At 33.9% G+C, this 24530-nt stretch overlaps 2 protein-coding genes across 2 annotated transcripts in view; both read right to left on the bottom strand.

Annotated features, from left to right (window-relative positions):
- The window catches only part of LOC125252202 (E3 ubiquitin-protein ligase UHRF2-like), a 43254-nt gene extending 33532 nt beyond the window's left edge, over positions 1-9722 (bottom strand). The window contains exon 1 of the mRNA XM_048165324.1: positions 9394-9722. Coding sequence (XP_048021281.1) covers positions 9394-9546 — 153 coding nt within the window. The 5' untranslated portion in view covers positions 9547-9722. The remainder of the gene's footprint in view (positions 1-9393) is intronic.
- Positions 9723-11839: 2117 nt separating this feature from the next.
- oaz1b (ornithine decarboxylase antizyme 1b) lies at positions 11840-18063 on the bottom strand. Its single transcript, XM_048166048.1, is given in 6 exon segments — positions 11840-12608; positions 12684-12769; positions 14220-14392; positions 14725-14811; positions 14813-14864; positions 17845-18063. Coding segments are annotated over 6 exon segments (660 nt in total). The 5' UTR covers positions 17976-18063; the 3' UTR covers positions 11840-12477.
- Between the last annotated feature and the right edge of the window lie 6467 nt (positions 18064-24530).

Raw genomic sequence — 24530 nt, 5'->3', positions numbered from 1 at the left:
GTGTGCGTGTTCTGTGAGTGTGTGCATGTGTGCGTGTTGTGTATGTGCATCTGCATTTTTGTGTGTGCATAAGTGTGTTGTGTGTGTATGGGTGTGCATGCGTTTGTCTCTGAGTGTGTGTGTGTGTGTGTGTGTGTGTGCTGTGTGAGTGTTTGTTTGTGTGTGTGCATGCGTGTTCTGTAAATGTGTGCGTGCGTTGTGAATGTGCATCTGTATGTTTATGTGTTCGTGTGTGTGTGTGTGTGTGTGTGTGTGTTGTTTGTGTGCATAAGTGTGTGTGAGTGAGTGCGAGTGTGTGTGCAAGTGTAAGTGTGTGTGTGTTCACATGGAAATCCCCCGCAGCTCCTGCTGATAAACGGACACTTGTCCGGAACGACTCGGTCAAAACAACACAACACGTCTTTGATCCTTCAGATTATCTGAGCCAAATTCACTCTGACAACAACACAACAAATCTCCCAGAATCCCTTTGTGACAGCACCAGCTCCGCTCACGCCCAGTGTTCCCCTCAGCGCCGTCACCGACGGACAGATGAAGGGTTTTCACGATTAGTAACTCATGACTGCAGCTTTCTGCATCTCTACTGCAGCGTGGCGCGGCTGGCGGTTCAGAACAGCGTTTCCTCTCGGTCAGACCCGCACAAAACCAGACCGGAGCACAAGATGGCCGCCGCCGAGCCGTGAAGCAGAACACTCATTAGACCGCAGACGTGCTGCGAGAAGCACAGAAACACCCTCACTGCGAACGCACGCACGGAGACTCATGAAAAATTCACAACGATCTTTTTCAAAAGGCAGTTGTTTTTTATAACATATTCAATTTCACAGTGGGCTGCTCCATATAATTAATATGAAAGACATATTTGTGATGATTTCGTGTGAAAATCAGTATTTAATGTGCTCGTTACGTCAGTCATTTAGACTAAACGTTTACATTAAATGAAATTAAGATAAAAACTAACTGGAAACTACAATATAGGACGCCAAAACTTACTTAATGTTTAATAACAACAACAAATAAATTCATTCATATTCATTATATTTTACTGATCCTGTTCTTCAATATTTAATGTTTGAATACATCTGTCATGAAAATTTATGACAGCCACTGTTTAAATGTTTATATTTCAAATAATAGAAACATAATTATGTCATTAAAAAGTTATTAGAATAAAAACTGCCTTATGTTAAGCTGTAATCTGTAATATTTCAGTGATGCAGCGACTGACGGTCACAGCTTCAGTTCAGAGATTCGATTCCTCGAGGAAAACTGACTACTAAACCTGATATATATTCAAATCAATCGATATCAGTCAAACTGAGATTGTTTTGGGGAAAGTTGTGGCCTAATGGTTAGAGAGTCGTAACCCGAAGGTTGCGGGTTTGAGTCTCAGTGCTGACAGGAAGTTTAGGTGTGGGAGTGAATGAACAGAGCTCTCTTCCACTCTCACTACCCACAACTGAGGAAGACACTGAACCCCCAATCACTGCTGTGTGTGTGTGTGTGTGTGTGTGTGTGTGTGTGTGTGTGTGTGTGTGTGTGTGTGTGTGTGTGTGTTCAATACTCACTGCTCTGTGTGTGTGCACTTGGATGGGTGAAACGCAGAGCACAATTTCCAAGTGTGTTTGTGAGTGAGTGTGTATGAGTATTTGTGAGTGTGTTTGTAAGTACGTATGAATGAGTGAGTGTGTGTATGAATTAGTGAATGAATGAGAGTGATTGTGAGTGAGTGTTCGTGAGTGTGCGTATGAATGAGTGAGTGTTTGTGAGAATGAATGAGTGAGTGTTTGTGAATGAATGTGTATGAATGAATGAGTGAGTGTTTGAGTGAGTGAGTGTGTATGAATGAGTGTTTGTGAGTGTGTTTGTGAGTATGAATTAGTGTGTGTTTGTGAGAATGAATGAGTGAGTGTGAATGAATGTGTATGAACAAATGTGTGAGTGTTTGTTTGAGTGAGTGTGTATGAATGAGTGTTTGTGAGTGTGTTTGTGAGAATGAATGAGTGAGTGTTTGTGAATGAATGTGTATGAATGAGTGAGTGTTTGAGTGAGTGTGTATGAATGAGTGTTTGTGAGTGTGTTTGTGAGTATGAATTTGTGTGTGTTTGTGAGAATGAATGAGTGTTTGTGAATGAATGTGTATGAATGAATGAGCGAGTGTTTGAGTGAGTGTGTATGAATGAGTGTTTGTGAGTGTGTTTGTGAGTATGAATTAGTGTGTGTTTGTGAATGAATGAGAGTGATTGTGAGTGAGTGTTTGTGAGTGTGTGTATGAATGAGTGAGTGTTTGTGAGAATGAATGGGTGAGTGTTATTGAGTGAGTGTGTATAAGTATTTGTGTAAGTATGCATGAATGAGTGAGTTTGAATGTGTGTGTGTGTGTGTGTGTGTGTGTGTGTGTGTGTGTGTGTGTGTGTGTGTGTGAATGAGTGTTTGTGAGTGTGTTTGTGTGTATGAATTAGTGTGTGTTTGTGAGAATGAATGAGTGAGTGTTTGTGAATGAATGAGTGTTTGTGAGTGTTTGTGAGTGAGTGTTTGTGAGTGTGAGTGTTTGTGAGTGTGTGTGTTAGTGAGTGAGTGTTTGTGAGTGTGAGTGTTTGTGATGTGTGTATGAATGAGTGAGTGTTTGAGTATTGGTGAGTGTTTGAGTATGAATGAGTGTTTGTGAGCGAGTGTGAATGAGCATGTATGAATGAGTGAGTGTTTTTGAGAATGAATGAGTGAGTGTTTTTGAGTGAGTATAAGTATTTGTGAGTGTGTTTGTAAGTATGCATGAATGAGTGAGTGTGAGTGTGTATGAATGAGTGAGTGTTTGTGTGAGTGTGTGAGTGAGTGTGAGTGTGTTTGTGAGTGTGCATGAATGAATGAGTGTTTGAGTGAGTGAGTGTGTATGAATGAATGTTTGTGAGTGTGTTTGTGTCTATGAATTAGTGTGTGTTTGTGAGAATGAATGAGTGAGTGTTTGTGAATGAATGTGTATGAATGAGTGAGTGTTTGAGTGAGTGAGTGAGTGTGAGTGAGTGTTTGTGAGTGTGTGTTTGTTTGTGTATGAATGAGTGTTTGTGAGTGTGTTTGTGAGTGTGTTTGTAAGTGTGTATGAATGAGTGAGTGTGTTTGTGTGCATGAATTAGTGTGTGTTTGTGAATGAATGTGTATGAGTGAGTGAGTGTTTGAGTGAGTGAGTGTGTATGTATGAGTTTGTGAGTGTGTTTGTGAGTGTTTGTAAGTGTGTATGAATGAGTGAGTGTGTTTTGTGCATGAATGAGTGAGGGTTTGAGTGTGTGTGAGTGAGTGAGTGAGTGAGTGAGTGAATGAATGTTTGTGAGTGTGTTTGTGAGTGTGCATGAATGAATGAGTGTTTGAGTGAGTGAGTGTGTATGAATGAGTGTTTGTGAGTGTGTTTGTGTGCATGAATTAGTGTGTGTTTGTGAGAATGAATGAGTGAGTGTTTGTGAATGAATGTGTATGAATGAGTGAGTGTTTGAGTGAGTGAGTGAGTGTATGTATGAGTGTGTGTGAGTGTGTTTGTAAGTATTTATGAATGAGTGAGTGTGAGTGTGTGTGTGTGTATGAATGAGTGTGAATGAGTGAGTGTGCATGAATGAGAGAGTGTGAGTGAGTGAGTGTGAGTGAGTGTTTGTGAGTGTGTGTGTTTGTGTATGAATGTGTTTGTGAGTGTGTTTGTAAGTGTGTATGAATGAGTGAGTGTGTTTGTGTGCATGAATTAGTGTGTGTTTGTGAGAAAGAATGAATGAGTGTTTGTGAATGAATGTGTATGAATGAGTGAGTGTTTGAGTGAGTGTGTATGTATGAGTGTTTGTGAGTGTGTTTGTAAGTATTTATGAATGAGTGAGTGTGAGTATGTATGAATGAGTGTGAATGAGTGAGTGTGCATGAATGAGTGAGTGTTTGAGTGAGTGAGTGAGTGAGTGAGTGAGTGAGTGAGTGAGTGAGTGAGTGAGTGAGTGAGTGAGTGAGTGAGTGTTTGGGAGTGTGTGTGTGTTTGTGTATGAATGAGTGTTTGTGAGTGTGTTTGTAAGTGTGTATGAATGAGTGAGTGTGAGTGTGTGTATTAATGAGTGTGAATGAGTGAGTGAGTGAGTGTGAGTGTGTTTGTAAGTGTGTATGAATGAGTGAGTGTGTGTGTTTGTAAGTGTGCATGAATGATTGAGTGTGAGTGTGTATGAATGAGTGTGAATGAGTATGAATGAGTGAGTGTGTTTGTAAGTGTGTATGAATGAGTGTGAGTGAGTGAGTGAGTATGAATGAGTGAGTGTGTGTGTTTGTAAGTGTGTATGAATGAATGAGTGTGTGTATGAATGAGTGTGAATGAGTGAGTATGAATGAGTGAGTGTGAGTGTTTAAATGAATGAGTGTTTGTGAGTGAGTGTGAATGAGTGAGTGTAAAATTAGTGTTTGTGAGAATGAATGAGTGAGTGTGAGTGAGTGAGTGAGTGAATGAGTGTGTATGACCGAGTGAGTGTGAGTGTTTATATGAATGAGTGTTTGTGAGTGTGTGTGTGTATGAATGAGTGAGTGTGTATGAATGAGTGTTTGTGAGTGTTTGTGAGTATGATGATGAATGAGTGAGTGTGTATGACCGAGTGAGTGTGAGTGTTTGTGAGTATGAATGAATGAGTGTTTGTGAGTATGAATGAGTGAGTGAGTGAGTGAGTGTGTTTGTGAGTGAGTGTGAGTGTTTGTGAGTATGAATGAATGAGTGAGTGTTCGTGAGTATGAATGAGTGAGTGTGAGTGTTTGTGAGTATGAATGAATGAGTGTTTGTGAGTATGAATGAGTGAGTGAGTGAGTGAGTGTGTGTTTGTGAGTGAGTGTGAGTGTTTGTGAGTATGAATGAATGAGTGAGTGTTTGTGAGTATGAATGAGTGAGTGTGAGTGTTTGTGAGTATGAATGAGTGTGAGTGTTTGTGAGTATGTATGAATGAATGAGTGAGTGAGTGTTTGTGAGTATGAATGAGTGTGTGTTTGTGGGTGTTTGTGAGTGTTTGTGAGTAAGTGTTTGTGAGCATTTGTGAGTGAGTGTGAGTGTTTGTGATTGAGTGTTTGTGAGTGTGTGTGTGTGAGTGTTTGTGTGTTTGTGAGTGAGTGTAAGTGTTTGTGAGTATGAATGAATGAGTGAGTGTTTGTGAGTATGAATGAGTGAGTGTGAGTGAGTGTTTGTGTGTTTGTGAGTGAGTGTGAGTGTTTGTGAGTATGAATGAATGAGTGAGTGTTTGTGAGTATGAATGAGTGAGTGCGAGTGTTTGTGAGTATGAATGAATGAGTGTTTGTGAGTATGAATGAGTGGGTGTGTGTTTGTGAGTGAGTGTGAGTGTTTGTGAGTATGAATGAATGAGTGAGTGTTTGTGAGTATGAATGAGTGAGTGTGTGTGTGTGTGTGTTTGTGAGTGAGTGTGAGTGTTTGTGAGTATGAATGAATGAGTGAGTGTTTGTGAGTATGAATGAGTGAGTGTGAGTGTTTGAGTATGAATGAGTGTGAGTGTTTGTGAGTATGAATGAATGAGTGAGTGTTTGTGAGTATGAATGAGTGAGTGTGAGTGAGTGTTTGTGTGTTTGTGAGTGAGTGTGAGTGTTTGTGAGTGAGTGTGAGTGTTTGTGAGTATGAATGAATGAGTGAGTGTTTGTGAGTATGAATGAGTGAGTGCGAGTGTTTGTGAGTATGAATGAATGAGTGTTTGTGAGTATGAATGAGTGGGTGTGTGTTTGTGAGTGAGTGTGAGTGTTTGTGAGTATGAATGAATGAGTGAGTGTTTGTGAGTATGAATGAGTGAGTGTGTGTGTGTGTGTGTGTGTGTTTGTGAGTGAGTGTGCGTGTTTGTGAGTATGAATGAATGAGTGAGTGTTTGTGAGTATGAATGAGTGAGTGTGAGTGTGAGTATGAATGAGTGTGAGTGTTTGTGAGTATGAATGAATGAGTGAGTGTTTGTGAGTATGAATGAGTGTGTGTTTGTGAGTAAGTGTTTGTGAGCATTTGTGAGTGAGTGTGAGCGTTTGTGTGTTTTTGAGTGTGTGTATGAATGAGTGAGTGAGTGCGAGTATGAATGAGTGAGTGTGTGTGAGTGAGTGTTTGTGTGTTTGTGAGTGAGTGTAAGTGTTTGTGAGTATGAATGAATGAGTGAGTGTTTGTGAGTATGAATGAGTGAGTGTGAGTGAGTGAGTGTTTGTGAGTGAGTGTGAGTGTTTGTGAGTATGAATGAGTGTTTGTGAGTGAGTGTAAGTGAATGTGAGTGTTTGTGAGTATGAATGAGTGTGTGTTTGTGAGTGTTTGTGAGTGAATGTGAGTATGAATAGTGAGTGTTTGTGAGTAAGTGTTTGAGCATTTGTGAGTGAGTGAGTGTTTGTGAGTAAGTGTTTGTGAGCGTTTGTGAGTGTTTGTGTGTTTTTGAGTGTGTGTGTGTATGAGTGAGTGAGTGAGTGAGTGAGTGAGTGAGTGAGTGTGTGTGTATGGATGAGTGAGTGTTTCTGATTAAGTGTGAGTGTTTGTGAGTGTGTGTGTATGAATGAGTGAGTGAGTGTGAGTGAGTGTTTGTGAGTATGAATGAGTGAGTGTGTGTGTTTTTGAGTGTGTATGAATGAGTGTGTGAGTGAGTGAGTGAGTGAGTGAGTGAGTGTTTGTGAGTGTTTGTGAGCGTTTGTGAGTGTTTGTGTGTTTTTGAGTGTTTATGAATGAGTGAGTGAGTGTGAGTGTTTGTGAGTATGAATGAGTGTTTGTGAGTGAGTGTGTGTGTATGAATGAGTGAGTGTTTGTGAGTATGAATGAGTGAGTGTTTGTGTGTTTTTGAGTGTGTATGAATGAGTGTGTGAGTGAGTGAGTGTTTGTGAGTGTTTGTGAGCGTTTGTGAGTGTTTGTGTGTTTTTGAGTGTTTATGAATGAGTGAGTGAGTGTGAGTGTTTGTGAGTATGAATGAGTGTTTGTGAGTGAGTGTGTGTGTATGAATGAGTGAGTGTTTGTGATTAAGTGTGAGTGAGTGCGGTCAGAATAAGCTCCACTGGGTTCCTGAATGCCAAATGATAAACACAAGCCAGAATATGACATAAAATCTTAATACACACACACTCATGTTTGTGGTTTGTACTGTACGAACTGCACATTCTCTCCCCTACACTATCCCTAAACCTACCCATCACAGGAAACCATTTTTGAAAGGAAGTGTCCTCATAAACCATGTTTATGTTGTAATACCCATGTCATTATACACTTTTGTGTCCTCATTAACCACATATGCCAGAACACACACACACACACACACTCTCGCTTTCACACAGTCTCACACGCTCAACAGCCAAACACATTAGTAATCAGAGCCTTACGAAAAGCTCTGTTCCAAACCCTAGTGAGCTGCCTATCTAGACAGCATCAGCACACATTATCTTGTTCTAGGCAGCATCACGTGTGTCACGTCAACAGCTTGACAACATCTAAACGTTTGTTCACACCAAGAACGCAGTTTATTAATTGTTCTAATTTTACGAAAACAGGAAAGTTCACACAACACGAGGAACGATATCGTCAGAATCACTACTTTTTTCCAGCTGATGAACAATAAAAATACTGACAGCCAATCAGAGCTCAAGCATTTAAAGTGACAGAGCACTTATAATAAACAGATCGATATCGTGTGCAGGTGTGGACGCTAGTACAGTTATCGTCATTCAGACGCATTTTGATCTGTTCAGCATCAAAGAACAATACAATAGAACCAGTTATATATGATCACGTACAGTTTATGACAGCAAAATAAAGAGGATTATAAGCTTTTAAAATGGGATGATAAAACACCTCCCATATCGTTTGTTGATGACATCATCGGTCGTGCATCCAATCAAACTTCAGCACATATTCATCTGTCACTTTGACAGTCATTAATAACAGTGTTTGACCGGCAGATCGCTTCTGATGTTTACAAACCTGTTCAAACAATTAATCATTCTGCATACTGTTGGGATGCAGTTCATTTTAATGTTAATATATTTAAAGAACATGTTTAATAATTTTGGTACTATGCCGAGTTGCCATGTGACAAACGGCAGGTCCTGACGCAAAACCAGATGAGAAGCGCTGATCTGGACTACAGCACTGCTAAATGACTAATTAACAGCTGCTAACGACCTGTGAAGATATTACGCTATTACAACTCGTGAGTTTATTGGCTGAGAGGAAATGTTTACAGGAAAACATAAATAAATACGAATTTGATGAATAACTAAATAAATAAAGAGGTAATAAATAGATTTTAAAAATGAATAAATAGAATAAATAATACAAATCTATAATTAAAATATATAATTATATTATTTATATTAAATTTATATTAATTAATAAATAGAATTTAATAAACAGAATTAATAAGAATTAGATGAAAATTAATAATTACATTAAATAGATTTCATACGAATAAAATAAATAATCCAAATAATAAATAACATTTAGATTAAGTAAATTATGAATAGATTAAATAGACTAATAGAATAAGATCAAAATGAATAAAAAATTGATTTAAAGTAAACTAATAAATAGAATAATGAATAACAATTAGACTAAAATAAATTAATATTTAAGTAAAGTTAATAATAGAATGAGAATAAATTAACAATTAGATTAAATAAATTACAAATAAATAATCAGATTAAATCGATTTAATAAGATTAAAATGAATAGAAATAGATTTAAAATATATAAAATAAATATAATAATAATAAAAATTAGATTAAAATAAATAGATTTAATAAGAACATGAATAAATAAGCATTAATAAACAATAACAATTAGATTAAATATATTATAAATGAATAAATTTAAATAAATAAACAGAATGATAACAATTAGATTAAAATAAATTAAAATAGAAAACTAAAAACATGTTTAATTAAGTAAGTAGAATAATAAAATTATAGACTTAAAATAAATAAACACTTCTAACAGTGCAGTGCTATAGTGAGTCGGAAAAAAAATTAAATAATGTAACAACTATATATTTTCCAAATAATATTTTACACATATTGATAATATTGACTTCTTTACACAAGAAACTATAAAGCCATGTTAGCCTGGGGCCTCATTATATTCTGGGGTCTTTGGCATCTAATGTTAAACTGCCTGAGTAACATATGATGAACACGTGATGATGATGATCAACAACACTGTAAACATGTGGATCTGCTGGTCACAGGCGACATGTGTGACATCCAGCTGTCAGTCACACACACAGGCGCGCGCGCGCGCGTTATTGATGTGCTCCAGTGGCTCGCGCGCAGCTCTGAGGCAGGAAGTTTTCTGGCTGAATCCGGATCAGTTGTGAGCGCATTCTGGACTGTTGCGCAAGAACCGAATTCCCGTGCAAACAGGAAGCGGATCCTCATCGCGGCTCTTACCTGTTTTCCTCGGTAGAAGAGTCTCTGCTGCTCGGGCTTCACGTTGAAGATGTCTCGGATCTTCACGCGCAGCGACTCGATCTTCGTGAGGCGCGACAGATCCTCCACCGTCCGCGTCTCTTTCCCGTCGATCGTCCGGATCTGGATCCACATCGCTCCGCGCCGATCGACGACCGTCACAAACAGAGCGAGCGAGCGCGGAAAGTGCGTGTGTTTGGGGGGCGTCGGGGGCGTGTGTGCGCGCGAGCGCGCTCAGGGATCCATGCGCGCTCCTCTGCGGGGGAAACGCGCGTCTCGCAAACGGGGGTCACGCCAAATCTCGCGAGCTGAGGGGAAGTCTCGCGAAATGTAAATATGTGGAAAAACGAACAGCGCTTTTAAAGAGACAGAGATTCCTTTAAAACCTTATAAAGCGCTTTATTTGTAATGAAAGCGAGTATACATTATTAAAATCATGCGTTAATTTTTAAAAAGTTTTTTTTCGGGTTTTTTAAGCATTCCTGAGTTCTCTAACATCTAAAACTATTTTAAACAACCTTTTTATAATTATTATTTATGCCGTTTTCATGAGTTTATATTAATAAAGTAGATTTAAATAAATAAAAAAATATTAAATAATACAAAAAATATATAGAATACAAAACTTAAAATAAAAAAGAACTAAATTATGTATTGTTTGTTTTTTGTTTTTTTCGTGTTTAAGCATTTCTGAGTTCTCTAAGATCTAAAACTATTTTAAACAACCGTTTTCAAATTTTTGTATAATTATTATTAATACCGTTTTCGTGAGTTTATATTAATAGATTAAAGTAGATTTAAATAAAAACATATATAGAATACAAAACTTTGATTTAAATAATAAAAAGATGTATAAATAAAATATTATTTTAACATTATAGAAGAGAAATAAATTATGAAAATTAGATTGCAATAAATATAAACAATACAAATTAGATTAAAACAACATAAATAAATGAAATATTACTTTAAAACAAATACAAATTTGATAAAAATAAATTATGAAAAATTTGATTGAAATAAATATACAGATTTAAATAAATAAAAAAACATTAATAAAAATATATTTAGTTAAATACTAAAAATAAGATGTATAAATAAAATATTATTTTAAAATAAAAAAAGAACTAAATAAATCATTTTTTTTTTTTTTTCGGGATTTAAGCATTTTTAAGTTCTCTAACATCTAAAACTATTTTAAACAACCGTTTTCAAATTTTTGCATAATTATTATTAATGCAGTTTTCGTGAGTTTATATTAATAGATTAGATTTGAATAAATAAAAATATTACTTATATTGAAATATTACTTTAAAACAAATAATGAAAAAATATTTAAATAAAAAATATGCAAAATTAGACTGAAATAATAAATATACAAAGTAGATTTAAATAAATAAAAATATTAATAAAAATATATTGTTAAATACTAAAAATAAGATGTATAAATTAAATATTATTTTAAAATAATTATTATTAATGTCGTTTTCATGAGTTTATATTAATAGAGTAGATTAAAGTAATTTATATAAAAAATATTAAATGAACAAAATACATTGAATACAATTTGATTTAAATAAAAAGATGTATAAATAAAACATTGTAACATTATAAAAGAGAAATTATGAAAATTAGATTGTAAATAAATACAAATTAGATTAAAATATAAAAAATGAAATATTACTTTAAAGCAAATAATAAAAATGGATTTAAATAAATAAAAATTGGATTAAGATTATGCAAAAATAGATTGAAATTATAAATATACAAAGTAGATTTAAATAAATGAAAAATGTTAATATATTGAATACAAAAATTTGATTTAAATATATGTATAAATAAAATAATAATATAAAAGAGAAATAAATTATGAAAAAAAGATTGCATAAATAAAAATAAACAATACAAATTAGATTAAAACAATATAAATTAAATACTGCTTTAAAACAAATAATAAAAATTTTATTAAAATAAATTATGAAAATAGATTGAAATATACAAAGTAGGTTTAAATAAATAAAAAATATTAAGAATATTTAGTTAAATACTAAAATAAGATGTATAAATAAAATATTATTTTAAAATAAAAAAAGAACTAAATAAATAATTTATTTGTTTGTTTTTTGGTCTTTATCCTGAATAATTTCATATATGTTAGAGGAAGACCATCAATCATAAGGTCTTTGGTGACCCCTGCTGGTGACTTCAGTCACACACCTGACACTAACCAGTCAAAAAACCTTAGCATGTTATAATTTATAGGCCTATATGTAAATCACATGACTCTTGTTTAAATGCATTATCTAAATGTTTGTGATCATAATTGCTGCTATACAAGTTAATTTTAGTAAGTTTGGACCAATCTTGGACTAAAAAGCAGGTTCTGGAGGGCAGATCTGTGGATGATAAGAAAGCACAAACGCTCGCGTGTCTTTAAATAAAAGGTTTTATTATCACAGAAGCAGTATATGTACCACTACAGAGGTGAAAGTTTCCAAACGACGTGAGAAAAATAAACTATGAGAGGGAATGCGAGTAACAGCACGGCCAACACACGACAAAAGCCTAAATACGCTTCTGATACACAAAACCAAGAAATGACAGCGAGAGGTAAAGAGCTTTGGATGTGTCGATTCTGTTTCCATCAGGGTTTGTACCGGTCGAGCTGTTCATTAACGTCACATTCAAAGAGACCGACGCTCACCGACTCACGCGGTCCAACAACTACAAACGACATTCTGAGGTAAAAAACAAACAAAAACTGACCAAAACTTGGAATAAGCATATTAAAGAGAACGAATAATATCAATTACGTACCCCAACGTATAAATGAAACATTTCATAAACAAAAGCACAAGCATTAATAATCATCAGATTCAAACCATAACAGAACTTAAACCGAGGAGGGCGGAGGTCAAACACGACATCATAACAAGAGCCAAGCTGTGAGCGTCCGGATGTCACTCGCTCCGTCTGGAGTCTGGAAACGCAGGGAGGTTCACAGGCTGCAGACGGAAGCGTCCGGCGAGAAGCAGGAGATGAAGATGCCGAGAGAGCAGGAGGAAACTAATCTTCATCCGAGGAATCCCTGTCGAAGTTGTAGGCCATGAAGAGGACGTCAGGTCGAGCGGGGACCAGAGCGTGGCCCGGTTTCACCATCTCAAAGCCCAGAAAGCTGAACGTACGCACCAGTTTCACTGCGGACAGAGACAGACACGTCAGAACGGCACACGGATGTAAACCACGGGGGCGGACGGATTCGGTTCACGTACCACGATCGTCCCTGTTCTTATAAAAGCAGACAAACACGCTGAGCACTTTCAGATGTTCTTCAGCAAACTCCAGCAGAGACACGAAGCTGAAATCACACAGACATCATCATCATCAAACTACATCTGACACCTTCTGAATGCAAATGATTTATTTGAAAAGTATAAAGACAATTTATTCTGTGTAAAAAATGTGTGAAATATTATTTGGAATTTTTTTTTTCTACTTAATAGTATGGCGTCTCTTTTTTTTTTTTTTTTTTTTTTTTTTTTTTTAAATCTAATTTTTATTTGTTTATTAAAATCAATTTTTATTTGTTTTAAACTAATATTTCATTTATTACTTATATTTTTTAATCAATTTTTTTAAATTCATTCTAAATTACCTTTTTTTTTTTTAAAAACAAAACAAAGCTTTTTTTTTAATCAAATTTTTGTATTCAATATACATTTTATTTTTATTTAATATTTTTATTTATTTAGATCTACTTTGTTTATCTATTTTTTTTATTATTTATTTTTATTATTTTTATTTAAATCATTTTTTAAATTATTATTTCACTTATTTTGATCTAATTTGTATTTCTTTTTATTTATTTATAATCTAATTTATTTTAAAATGATGAAAAAAGAAAAATGATATTTATATATCTTTTTATTTATTTAATATTTTATTTAAATCTACTTTTTATATATTTAAAAGTAATTTCATAATTTTCATAATTTTACATTTTTATTATTTAGTTATATACATTTTTATTTGAACTAATTTCATTTATTTTTATTATTTAAATAAATGTTTTGTATTTGTCATTTATTTAATATTTATTTATATAAATCTACTATTACTATTAATCAAATTTTTTATTTATTAAAATCAATTTATTATTTGCTTTAAACATTTATTTTACATTATTCTAATCTAATTTGTATTATTTACAATCTTTTATTTTTATTTTTAGAATTTTTAAATTTTATACATTTAAATCAATTTTTAGTATTTTTTTTAAAATAATTTTATTTATTTAGTTCTTATTAAATTATTTTAATATATTTATACATCTTATTTTTAGCATTTAAATCGTTTTTTGTATTAATTTTTTTTTATTTAATATTTTGTTATTTATTTAAATCTACTTTTTAGATTATTATTTGAAATTGATTTTTCATAACTTATTTTGATCTCATTATTATTTTTTATTTATTTAAATCCATTTTTATTATTTGTTTTAAAGTAATTTAATTTTATATTATTTTAAATCTATATTTAATATAGATTTGAATTTATTTTCATTCATTTCCAATGTAATTTCCATCATTTATTTCTCTTTTTTATCATTTTTAAATATTTTATTTATACATTTTTATTATATAAATCAAATTTTTGTATTCAAAATATTTAATAAATAAATATTTAAATCTACTTTTTATATTACTTGTTATTTTAATCTAATTTTTCGTAATTTATTTTAATCTCATTTTTATTATTTATTTCTACACTTTTCCTCTGGTGTTCTGGGCGGTTTCTAGGCCGCTCACCTCTCCTTGCTGCCCTCTGGGAAGGGGTCACAAGGAATCTCCACGAACAGGCCCTCCCCTCGAAGCACCGCCTCCCACTGGATCACCCGGGAAACGGTGGGGCGGCTCTGGAAGTACAGTATCCTGGGGCGACCGGCCCCAGCAGGCTCTTCTGTCACAGTCAACTTCCTGTCCTGTGAAGACGGAGCGATATGATTGGATACAACACACACACGTATCTGACCTTTACAGTGTTTCAGTGCTGCTGACGGTGTGCTGAAGCTTTAGTTTTTAAAGTGCCGTCCTGAACAAACACCCTGATGTTTACAGAGATTCAGTGTGTTTGCAAGCGTCTCAGTGTCACAGAATGAACACGAGGACGTTCAAAACAACACCTGACACCAGAGTCCCTCATCATTATCTGTCTCTGTATCTGTGCTGAGCTCCTCATCAGGTGTTGTGGGTCAAAAATTAATCTCTGGTAACACGATGTTATTGGCGAAGTGTGTAGCGAGCGTATACTCACCGAGTACAGCTGCTGAGCTGTGGATGAGTGATCCCGTGCTCCGTTCCCTCGCCCACCTGGGATCTTCAGAGGTGGGTGAGGGGCATCAGGAACACCACAGAGGCCCCGGACCAGTGGTACTACTACAGCACACGGACAGACTGCGGGAACACACACATCACATCAGATCCAGTTACATTTCAAGGGATAGTTCACCCAAAAATTTAAATCCTGTCATCATTTTCTCACCCTCATGTTGTTCCAAACCTGTATAAGTTTGTTTGTTCTGCTGGAAGATATTTAGAGGAATGTTTGTGATCAAGCAGATCTCGGCCCCCATTGACTATCATTATATTTTTATTTCCTACAATGGCAGTCAATGGGGGCCGAGATCTGCTTCTCTACAAACATTCCTCTAAATATCTTCCAGCAGAATAGAGAAACTCATACAAGTTTGGAACAACAAATGATGACAGAATTTTCATTTTTGGGTGAACTATCACTTTATCTTATGGACAAAATTGGAATATCGCATAAAACGTCAGCGAATAAAGCAGCGTTTCCATTCAGAGTCGAAGAGAACACTTGTCACTTCCTGATGAACTGGCGTTAAATGTTCTAACAGGAAGTTGCTGCAGTAGGAGGAGCCGCTGCGGGTCTTTTTTCATATATAATAAATTACTCAGAGCGGCAGACGAAACGCAGTCGTGTAAGACAGTTCTGAGATCAGTTATACTTTATCTGATTTGTATTATTTGAATCAAGTTATTGTATTCAATACATGTTTTATTTATGTATTTTTTTTTAAATCTACTTTTTATATTTATTTGAATAATTTTTTTTTTACTTTAATCTTTATTATTTATTTACAATCAAATTATCATTTATTTATTTATTTATTTTATTACCATAAAATGTATTTTTATTATTTAAATTTTATTTAACATTTATTTTTTTTATATTTTAATGCATTTTTTCATTTATTTAATATTTATTTAAATCTACCATTTATATGTATTACTTGAATCTAATTTTTCATAATTTATTTTAATCAAAGTTTTATTCATTAAAATCAATTTATTATTTGTTTTAAACTAATATTTATTTTATATTATTCTAATCTAATTTGTATTATTTACAATCTATCATTTATTTCTCTTTTTATAATTTTAAAATATTTTATTTATACATCTTATTTTTATTATTTAAATCGTCATGGGAACGCAGTTGTGTAAGACAGTTCTGAGATCGGCCCACTAGTCTCATTGTGAAAAGTCACATGACTTTTTTGATGCGCTTTAAGGAATTTATTTGGTAAATGCGTTTTGATTGTAGTTTATGCACATGGGCGCTTACATTTTTAGAATTTATGCACATCTTGGCGTTATTATACCAAAAATAGTATTAAAATAGAAGAATCTCTTTAAGGTTTGAACGAATGTTTATATATATATATATATATATATATATATATATATATATATATATATATATGGGTCAATTTATGCATCTTTGGTATTATTGTGAATTGTATTGTTTGTTTTTTTTGTATGTTTTTTGTATTGTATCTTTTGTGCATTGACGTAAAATGTATTACAAAAAAAAAAAAAAGTAGTTTAATAAATAAAAACAGGTGTTAGTAAAATGTTACAGTCGCATTATTAACAACATTAAATACTTATTTAGCTTTCATTTCCTTTTAGTTCAGCTTTAGTCATTTTTCGTGCTTTTCTAACTAATTTTATGCCGGAAATAGTTTATTAGTTAATTTAGTATTCAACTTATATTTTATTTTAAGTTTTGTTTTTGTTCCAAAATATCTGTAAAAATCAATGTCAGTGATAAAATGTAAGAAATTTGGTTTGCACTTCTTTTCATGTACATGTAATTTTTCAAATAAACTAAATAATTGCATAATGCGTCATAATTCACTTTCTGAAATGTTCAGAAAATAAAAAAGCTGATTAAATACACACATTTTCTGTTCAAACAGATTTCTAAATCCTGTAAATACAATGATAAAACAAATGCTATTTTGTTTTTCAGTCCACAAAATTCAGAGGTATAATAAACATTTAAATTAAATCTTTCCAAAAAACGAATAACAGAATAAATGTATTTTGTAGGAATCTTCATAATTGTTATTGATACAAAATGTGTAATTTTCCAGAAGACACTAGTGTTTATTTCTTATAACCTTATTGCCACATTATCAATCTGAACATTTTCACAAAAAAGGTGATTCTCACATTTCACAACATTAACAGGGTCTGTGGTGACGTCACCAAACGGTTCTCTTCAAGGTCACGCGCAGTCAATCCGCAAAAATATGGGTATGAAAGTCATACAAATATCGATAAGCTGTTATGTTATGCAACAGTGAATAAAATAATGTACTTCCGGTCATAAGCGAACGATTTCCTCGCGCGTTAATGTGTCATTTATCTGTTTTTATACGACGTCTTATTTTAATATACATTAGAAAAAAATAAATCAATGCGATTAAAGACATAACCGAATCTCGTTTCAATGTAAAATAATAAAAAATAAAATTTAATACAATATAACCATCAAAAATATTTGTCGGCGTGATCAAAGGCATGATTACGTCATGACGTGTTAAATGGAGCCGATGTGACGTATGTGTGAAGATCGAGGCCTTCGACGTCAAAAGCTAAAAACAACAAGACTTTATAACGAAATTAACACATTAAGAGCGTTTATCATTCACCAAACTGTGAAAATATAACTAATTAATTGCTTACTGAGATATTACAACAACAATCAGGTGTGAAAATGTGAATTAAAGGGCTAAATTTTATTAAACACAAATCCAAATCTAAATAAAATGTAACCTAACATCATGATCACACACAGATCGGGTTTTAAACCCTTCTGAAACTTTAAATATATAGTGAATTTTGTGTGTTAGATGAAGAAAAACAATCATTTTGAGCGTGACTGAAAACAGCGGCTAACATTAGCATTAGCCCTCCAGGCCCTGAGAGGAAATAACCCCATTAAAACGCAAAATAAAGTCACTATCATGACTCTATATTGTGATCTGAAGAGTGTTGAGCTGATCTAACCGGTCGAATGTGATTAAACGGGCTGCTGAAGGGGTAAAAGTCTCTCTCTCACCTTCCCATCATGTCATTAATACTGTTACTGAGCGCCTCCATGATGCTGCTGCTTTCACACTGTTTCTTTCCTTCTTTCTCACGGGCAAAGCAATGACTGTTTAGGATCCGCTGGAGGTTGGATTTTACCATCCGGCCTCGGGAGAGTTCACGGCGGCCTGTGTGCGCTCGTCTGCAGTCGGCAGTAAGTGAGGGGACCGGAGGCGGTGACGCGCACAAAAACACACGCAGCGCTACTACGGCGAAGGCTGCGCTCATGAATATTCATCGAGTCGTCATCACGCTGCTTATGCAACAGGCATCGCGCGTCCTGTCACGTGGGTACTTAATATTCAAAAGGCAGCGCTTTCGGCGAATCGGCTAGCGAACGTCTCCTGGCGTCATTAATATTCATGAGAAAAGCCTTCGCTTTAGTACGCTTGTTCGTTCGCGAACGCGTCGTTTGTTCAGCGAGTGGAAAATTACTGAGAGGAAGCGAATGTTGCTTTTGAGGCTGTTGACTGAGGCGTGTGTGTTTCACACCTTGTTTACATGCTTTTGAAACAACGAATGGCATGTTATTGTCAAATATATTCAATTCAATTTCAATTCAGGCTTTATTTCAGACTCATAAAAGGTCCATATAAAAACATTTAAAAAAAACAACAAGCAAGAGACGAGACAATACAATAACAAATTAAAATCCATATAAGCACTTTCTCCTATATACTACTAGGTTTTTTAATACATGTGACATAATTATACTATGTTTTTTTGGACATGGAAGACGGTAATCTTTATTATAATGTTTTAATATTCATATATATTAAGTGACATAACATAAATCATGTGTTATTGGCTTCTACATCGACTGAAATGGTTCCACTGACTGGAGTTAAAGGATTAGTTCACTTTCAAATAAAAATTACACCCTCATGTCATCCAAGATGTTCATATCTTTCTTTCTTCAGTGGAAAAGAAATGAAGGTTTTTGAGGAAAACATTCCAGGATTTTTCTCCATATAGTGGACTTCACTGGGGTTCAACGGGTTGAAGGTCCAAATGTCAGTTTCAGTGCAGCTTCAAAGAGCTCTACATGATCCCAGACGAGGAATAAGAGTCTTATCTAGAGAAACCATCGGCCATTTTCTAAAACAAAAAATACAATTTTATACATTTTAACCATAAATGCTCATCTTGAACTAGCTCTCTTCTTCTTCTCTATTAGAATTCCAGCAGTGTAGACGCTGCTAAGTGTATTACTGCCCTCCACAGGTCAAAGTTTGAACTAAATTGTCATAAACAATATGCTAGTGCAAGAATATAACAATTAGTTCAAACTTTGACCTGTGGAGGGCAGTAATACACTTAGCAGCGTCTACACTGCTGGAATTCTAATAGAGAAGAAGAAGAGAGCTAGTTCAAGATGAGCATTTATGGTTAAAATGTAGAAAATTTTAAAAAAAAATGTAGAAAATGGTCAATGGTTTCTCTAGATGAGACTCTTATTCCTCGTCTGGGATCATGTAGAGCTCTTTGAAGCTGCACTGAAACTGACATTTGGACCTTCAACCCGTTGAACCCCAGTGAAGTCCACTATATGGAGAAAAATCCTGGAATGTTTTCCTCAAAAACCTTCATTTCTTTTTGACTGAAGAAAGAAAGACATGAACATCTTGGATGACATGGAGGAGAGTAAATTATCAGGACATTTTTATTTGAAAGTGAACTAATCCTTTAAATCTGCTGGTTTGGGGTTTAAAGGTCAAGAGGTGTAATTGGCTTATGTATTTTCTACTTCTTAAAGTCACATACATCACATACAGCACATCAGAATCTGCAGACAAGATGAGAATATTGCAGGTTTCTGTGTCTTAACACTCTTATCTGTGAGAATGTAATAACTTGAACAGTTCGTTCATGCATTCATGACCTCAAGGATAGATTACTGGGTGGTTGCCCTGCACACCTAATAAACAAACTCCAGCTGGGCCAAAACGCAGCAGCTAGAGTTCTTACTATGACCATATTAGCCCGGTTCTGTCAACACTGCATTGCCTCCCTATTAAACATCGTATAGATTTTAATTAAGCACTAAATGGTTTATCTCCCCAGTACCTGAGCGAGCTCTTAACGCACGATAGTCCTTCACGTCTATTGCGATCTCAGAATTCAGGCCAGCTGATAATAGCTAGAATATCAAAATCAAATGCAACCTTTTCCTATTTAGCACCTAAACTTTGGAATAGTCTTCCTAGCATTGTTCAGGAAGCTCTGTCAGTTTAAATCTGGCATACACATAACACATTATCACATTTACATAATTCAGATCAGTTAAATGATTGTTAGGCTGCATAAAGTAGGTAATCCGGAACCGGGACACTATTTTTAAATATTATTTCAGAATAATTTATTCATTCAGTGTGGGATTGTTTTGTAAATCGTGCTCATGGCACTGTGCATGCTCTGTTTTGTGAGCACTGTAACAGGCTGCAGTATCTGGAAGTGACCGCTGGAGGTCACTGTTGTCCAATAAACAGAGCTGTTCTCACTGTCTCATAAAGCTGATGTTAGATATTAAACAAAACAAACATTAGGAACTGCACCCAGACATGCTGTACCATGCAAAAACATCAAAAAGGAAGAAAAGAGCAGAGATTATTTTTAATAGGTGATTTAATCCTATAATTGGTTGATAGGCCGCCTGCATAGACACGCTGCTGTAGTTCCTGTAAATGACTCAAACTTCCCTAAATGAAATGCTGTCTTGTCTGTCAGCGAGATCTTTCAGTCTGATTCATGCAGGATGAGACACAATGAAGGGTTTGGGATTTGAGAAATATCATGATTAATGTGAGCACAGAAGTTTCACATGTGGCCTTTTTTATACGTTAAACTACAATATACTGTATTTGCTCTTTTTAAAAGTAGATGTTCAGAATCAGATATTGTGTGGAATTATATACTGTTATATATTGCTAACCATATTTGAATCATGATCATACTTTTAACTGAATACATTTAATTGTTTTCACAATGAACAGATTTGTGCGGATTATTTGATTAAATGCATATGAAGCCCATTTCATACGAAAAAATATGCTCTGGTAGGCTGTCATAATTATGACATTAAAACCTGAAATTATGACATAAAAAGTCAAAACTATGACTTAAGAACTGGAAATTATGACATACTAAAAAGTTGAAATTATGACATAAATGTTGAAGTCATGACAAGTCGAAATTAAAAGTTGAAAATATTGCATATAAAGTTACGACATAAAAAGTCAAAATTACTTAAATGTCGAAATTATGAATAGTTGAAATAATGACTTAAGAACTGGAAATTATGACACACTACATAAAAAATTTAAATTATGAACAAAAGTTAAAATTATTAAAAATATGTAATTATTGCATAAAAAGTCAAAATTATTGGTCAAAATTACTGCAAAAAATGTAATTATGACATAAAAATTCAAAAGTATAACAAAGTTGAAATTGACATAAAAAGTTGAATTTATTATTTAAATCAAAATTGTGACAAAAACTTTAAATTATTGCATAAAAATTTAAACTATGACATAAAAAGTTAAAATTATGAAGAACTGGAAAGTATGACATACTAAGTAAAAAGTCAACAAAGTCGAAATTAAAAAGTTGGAATTATTGCATCAAAAATTTCAATTATGATATAAAAAGTCGTAAGTATGTCAAAAAGTCGAAATTATGACAAGTTGAAATTATGACAAAAAGTCGAAATTATTAAAATTACGAGAAATGATGACAGTCAAAATTACTTAAATTGAAATTGAGATGAGTTGAAATTATTGCATAAAAAAAAATTTGACATCTAAATTACAACAAACATTAAAAGTCAAATTTATGACATACTTAGTCAAAATAATATTTTAAAAGTCATAATTATAAGATAAAAATAATGATGCCATAATTTTGACTTTTTATGTCATAATTTTGACTTACCAGAACGTGATTTTTTTTCTTATGTGTCAGAAATGGGCCTCCATATGTCTTCATGCCATGAGGCTCCAAATGATGTCACTTCCTGTGTGTCTGACTTTTTTAAGGAATGTTCCATTTTTGAAGTCCCGCAGCTTCACCGTAATGAAGAAGTGTTCACTTGTTGAATGAACATGATCACAAACTTGATTCTGTGTGAATAAATCACTGATTCTGCTCCAGAGTTTGAGTGTCAGACGTAACGATCCAGTCTCAGGTTTCAGTTAATTAGTCTCTTTTAAAGCCTCTATTGTCTGTTGAGTCAGAAAGAGCCCAATCCAGCCTTTGTCCAGCAGGTCGTTCTGGACTCGCGGGAGCAGCATTCCATTGGCCGGCGTTCCATGGCAACACATTCCACCTATGACAAAAGAGAGTGTGTGTGTGTGTGTGTGTGTGTGTGTGAGGAGGGTTTCTGGAATCACCGGGCAGATTTCGGGGAACCCAGCAAGACATTCCCTCCTCCTATCAGTGAACGCAGGGAGACTTTGAGGATCTGGAAGTTAATTTGAGCACGTCAGAGCTTCCCTCTGGACTTTGAACATCATTTTATGAATGTGAATCTCATTCACCTGTGCATGTACTTTGACCGCTGTTCAAATCACACGTCCAGCTCATTTTCATGGTCAAATGCAGTTTTACACATTGAAACAAAACATTTTCAGTTCAGTTACTGCCTTAAATGTTCAAGTATATGATTAAACTGACTTAAAAAATTGAGTTGAAATAAATTATTTGTGATGAGTTAATGGAAAAACATGTTTTTTCTTTGGTCAAATCAACTTAGATTCACTAATGTTGTTCAGATAACACAATATTTTGAGTTTCCTTTTATTAAACTAAACTTAAATTTTTAGTTTCAATCAGTTGATAAACTCTTTGCGATCATTTTCTCTTAAAACGCCTCATTCATTCACTGACAGAAAGCCAATCAGTAATCTGTGAAAATATTTGACACTTTATTGTATGATGCAGATGTCTCTGACACACAGTGTATTAATACAGGACGTTTATATCCAGTGGTTTTCCATTCAAACATCTTTTTCCTGAAGACAGAAGGACGCTGCGTCTCTGAATGCAAATAAAATCCAAACAGATACTGCTGCTTCACAGAAATAAACACAATATGAGGGTTATGAACATATAAACACACTGTATGTCATTTAATCAAGCTGTTAAGACCCGCTTCACAATTTATATATACAAAAAAAAAACAAAAAAAACGTTGGTTTCCATCTGAAGATCTTCCTGTGAAATTCCAGACTCACAGTTTGAAATGATCGTGTTTTACATTTACAATCGGCTTCAACCTGAAAAAATAAACGACAAAAGGCACTCGAAATAAATCAACAATTAGCATGAAAAAAAAACATGTAACTTTGACATTGAGTGTAAGTGTCCAGATAGAAATATTGCACCAGGAAGTCGCACCACTTCAAACAGGAAGTTTAATCAAAGCCTCATGTGCCTCTGACCGGCAGGAAGACGAGATGTTCTCAGATTTTACAGCCGTTTTTACGAGGACGCGCTTTGAGTTCTGCGGCGTCAGCACCGTCCGTCTGCGTGACACACATTTATCTGTCCCTCTCTCTCTCTCTCTCTGAAGACTGATTTACCAGCCGCACAAACACAAATCCATCAGACGGAGATCAACATGGAGGGTCACATTTACCCAGCAGCCCCTTAAAGCTTCAGAGCAACTTCAGAAGAACCAGTGCTTGTGAGGAATAAAGCAAAGACACGAACGCTTCTGGACGAACTCAAGATCAAAAACTGTTGATCAGATTCACCTCGAAATCAGAAGAAATTAATTTATGCATAAAGTAAACAAAGTCTTTAAGATTTCACTGTATTCTGACAATATTTTCCCAATACAATTTCACACATCCATATGTTCTACCTCTTTTTATGCAGATTTTAATAAACTGTCCAAAATATATATTAGTGCTGTCAAATCGATTAATTGCGATTAATTGCATTTAATAGTTAATAAGCAAAAATAATATAATATGTAAAACTTAGGTTAGATGCGATTAATCACAATTAATTGATTTGACAGAACTTGTATATATTCTGTCAAATCGATTAATTGTGATTAATCGCATCAAACAAAAGTTTGTTTACATATTATGTGTATATACACATTAGAACATTTATGTGTATATGTATATATATATACACAAATATTATATAAATATAATATATACACATGTAAACAAACATGTTAGATGCGATTAATCACAATTAATCGATTTGACAACTTGTATATATTAGTGCTGTTAAATCGATTAATTGTGATTAATCGCATCAAACAAAAGTTTGTTTACATTGTGTATATATTATATTTGCATATATTATATTAACATTTAAGTTAAATGCAATTAATCGCAATTAATCGATTTGACAGAACTTGTATATATTCTGTCAAATCGATTAATTGTGATTAATCGCGTCAAACAAAAGTTTGTTTACATATTGTGTATATATACACATTAGAACATTTATGTGTATATGTATATGTATATATATATATATATATATATATATACACACACACACACACACACACATGTAAACAAACATGTTAGATGCGATTAATCGCAATTAATCGATTTGACAACTTGTATATATTAGTGCTGTCAAATCGATTAATTGTGATTAATCGCATCAAACAAAAGTTTGTTTACATTG

Source organism: Megalobrama amblycephala, linkage group LG18 (genome assembly GCF_018812025.1).
Source record: "Megalobrama amblycephala isolate DHTTF-2021 linkage group LG18, ASM1881202v1, whole genome shotgun sequence".
In the NCBI taxonomy this organism is placed as follows: Eukaryota; Metazoa; Chordata; class Actinopteri; order Cypriniformes; family Xenocyprididae; genus Megalobrama; species Megalobrama amblycephala.
Note: the sequence above shows the minus strand (reverse complement) of the source record. Positions and strands in the feature narration are given on the sequence as shown.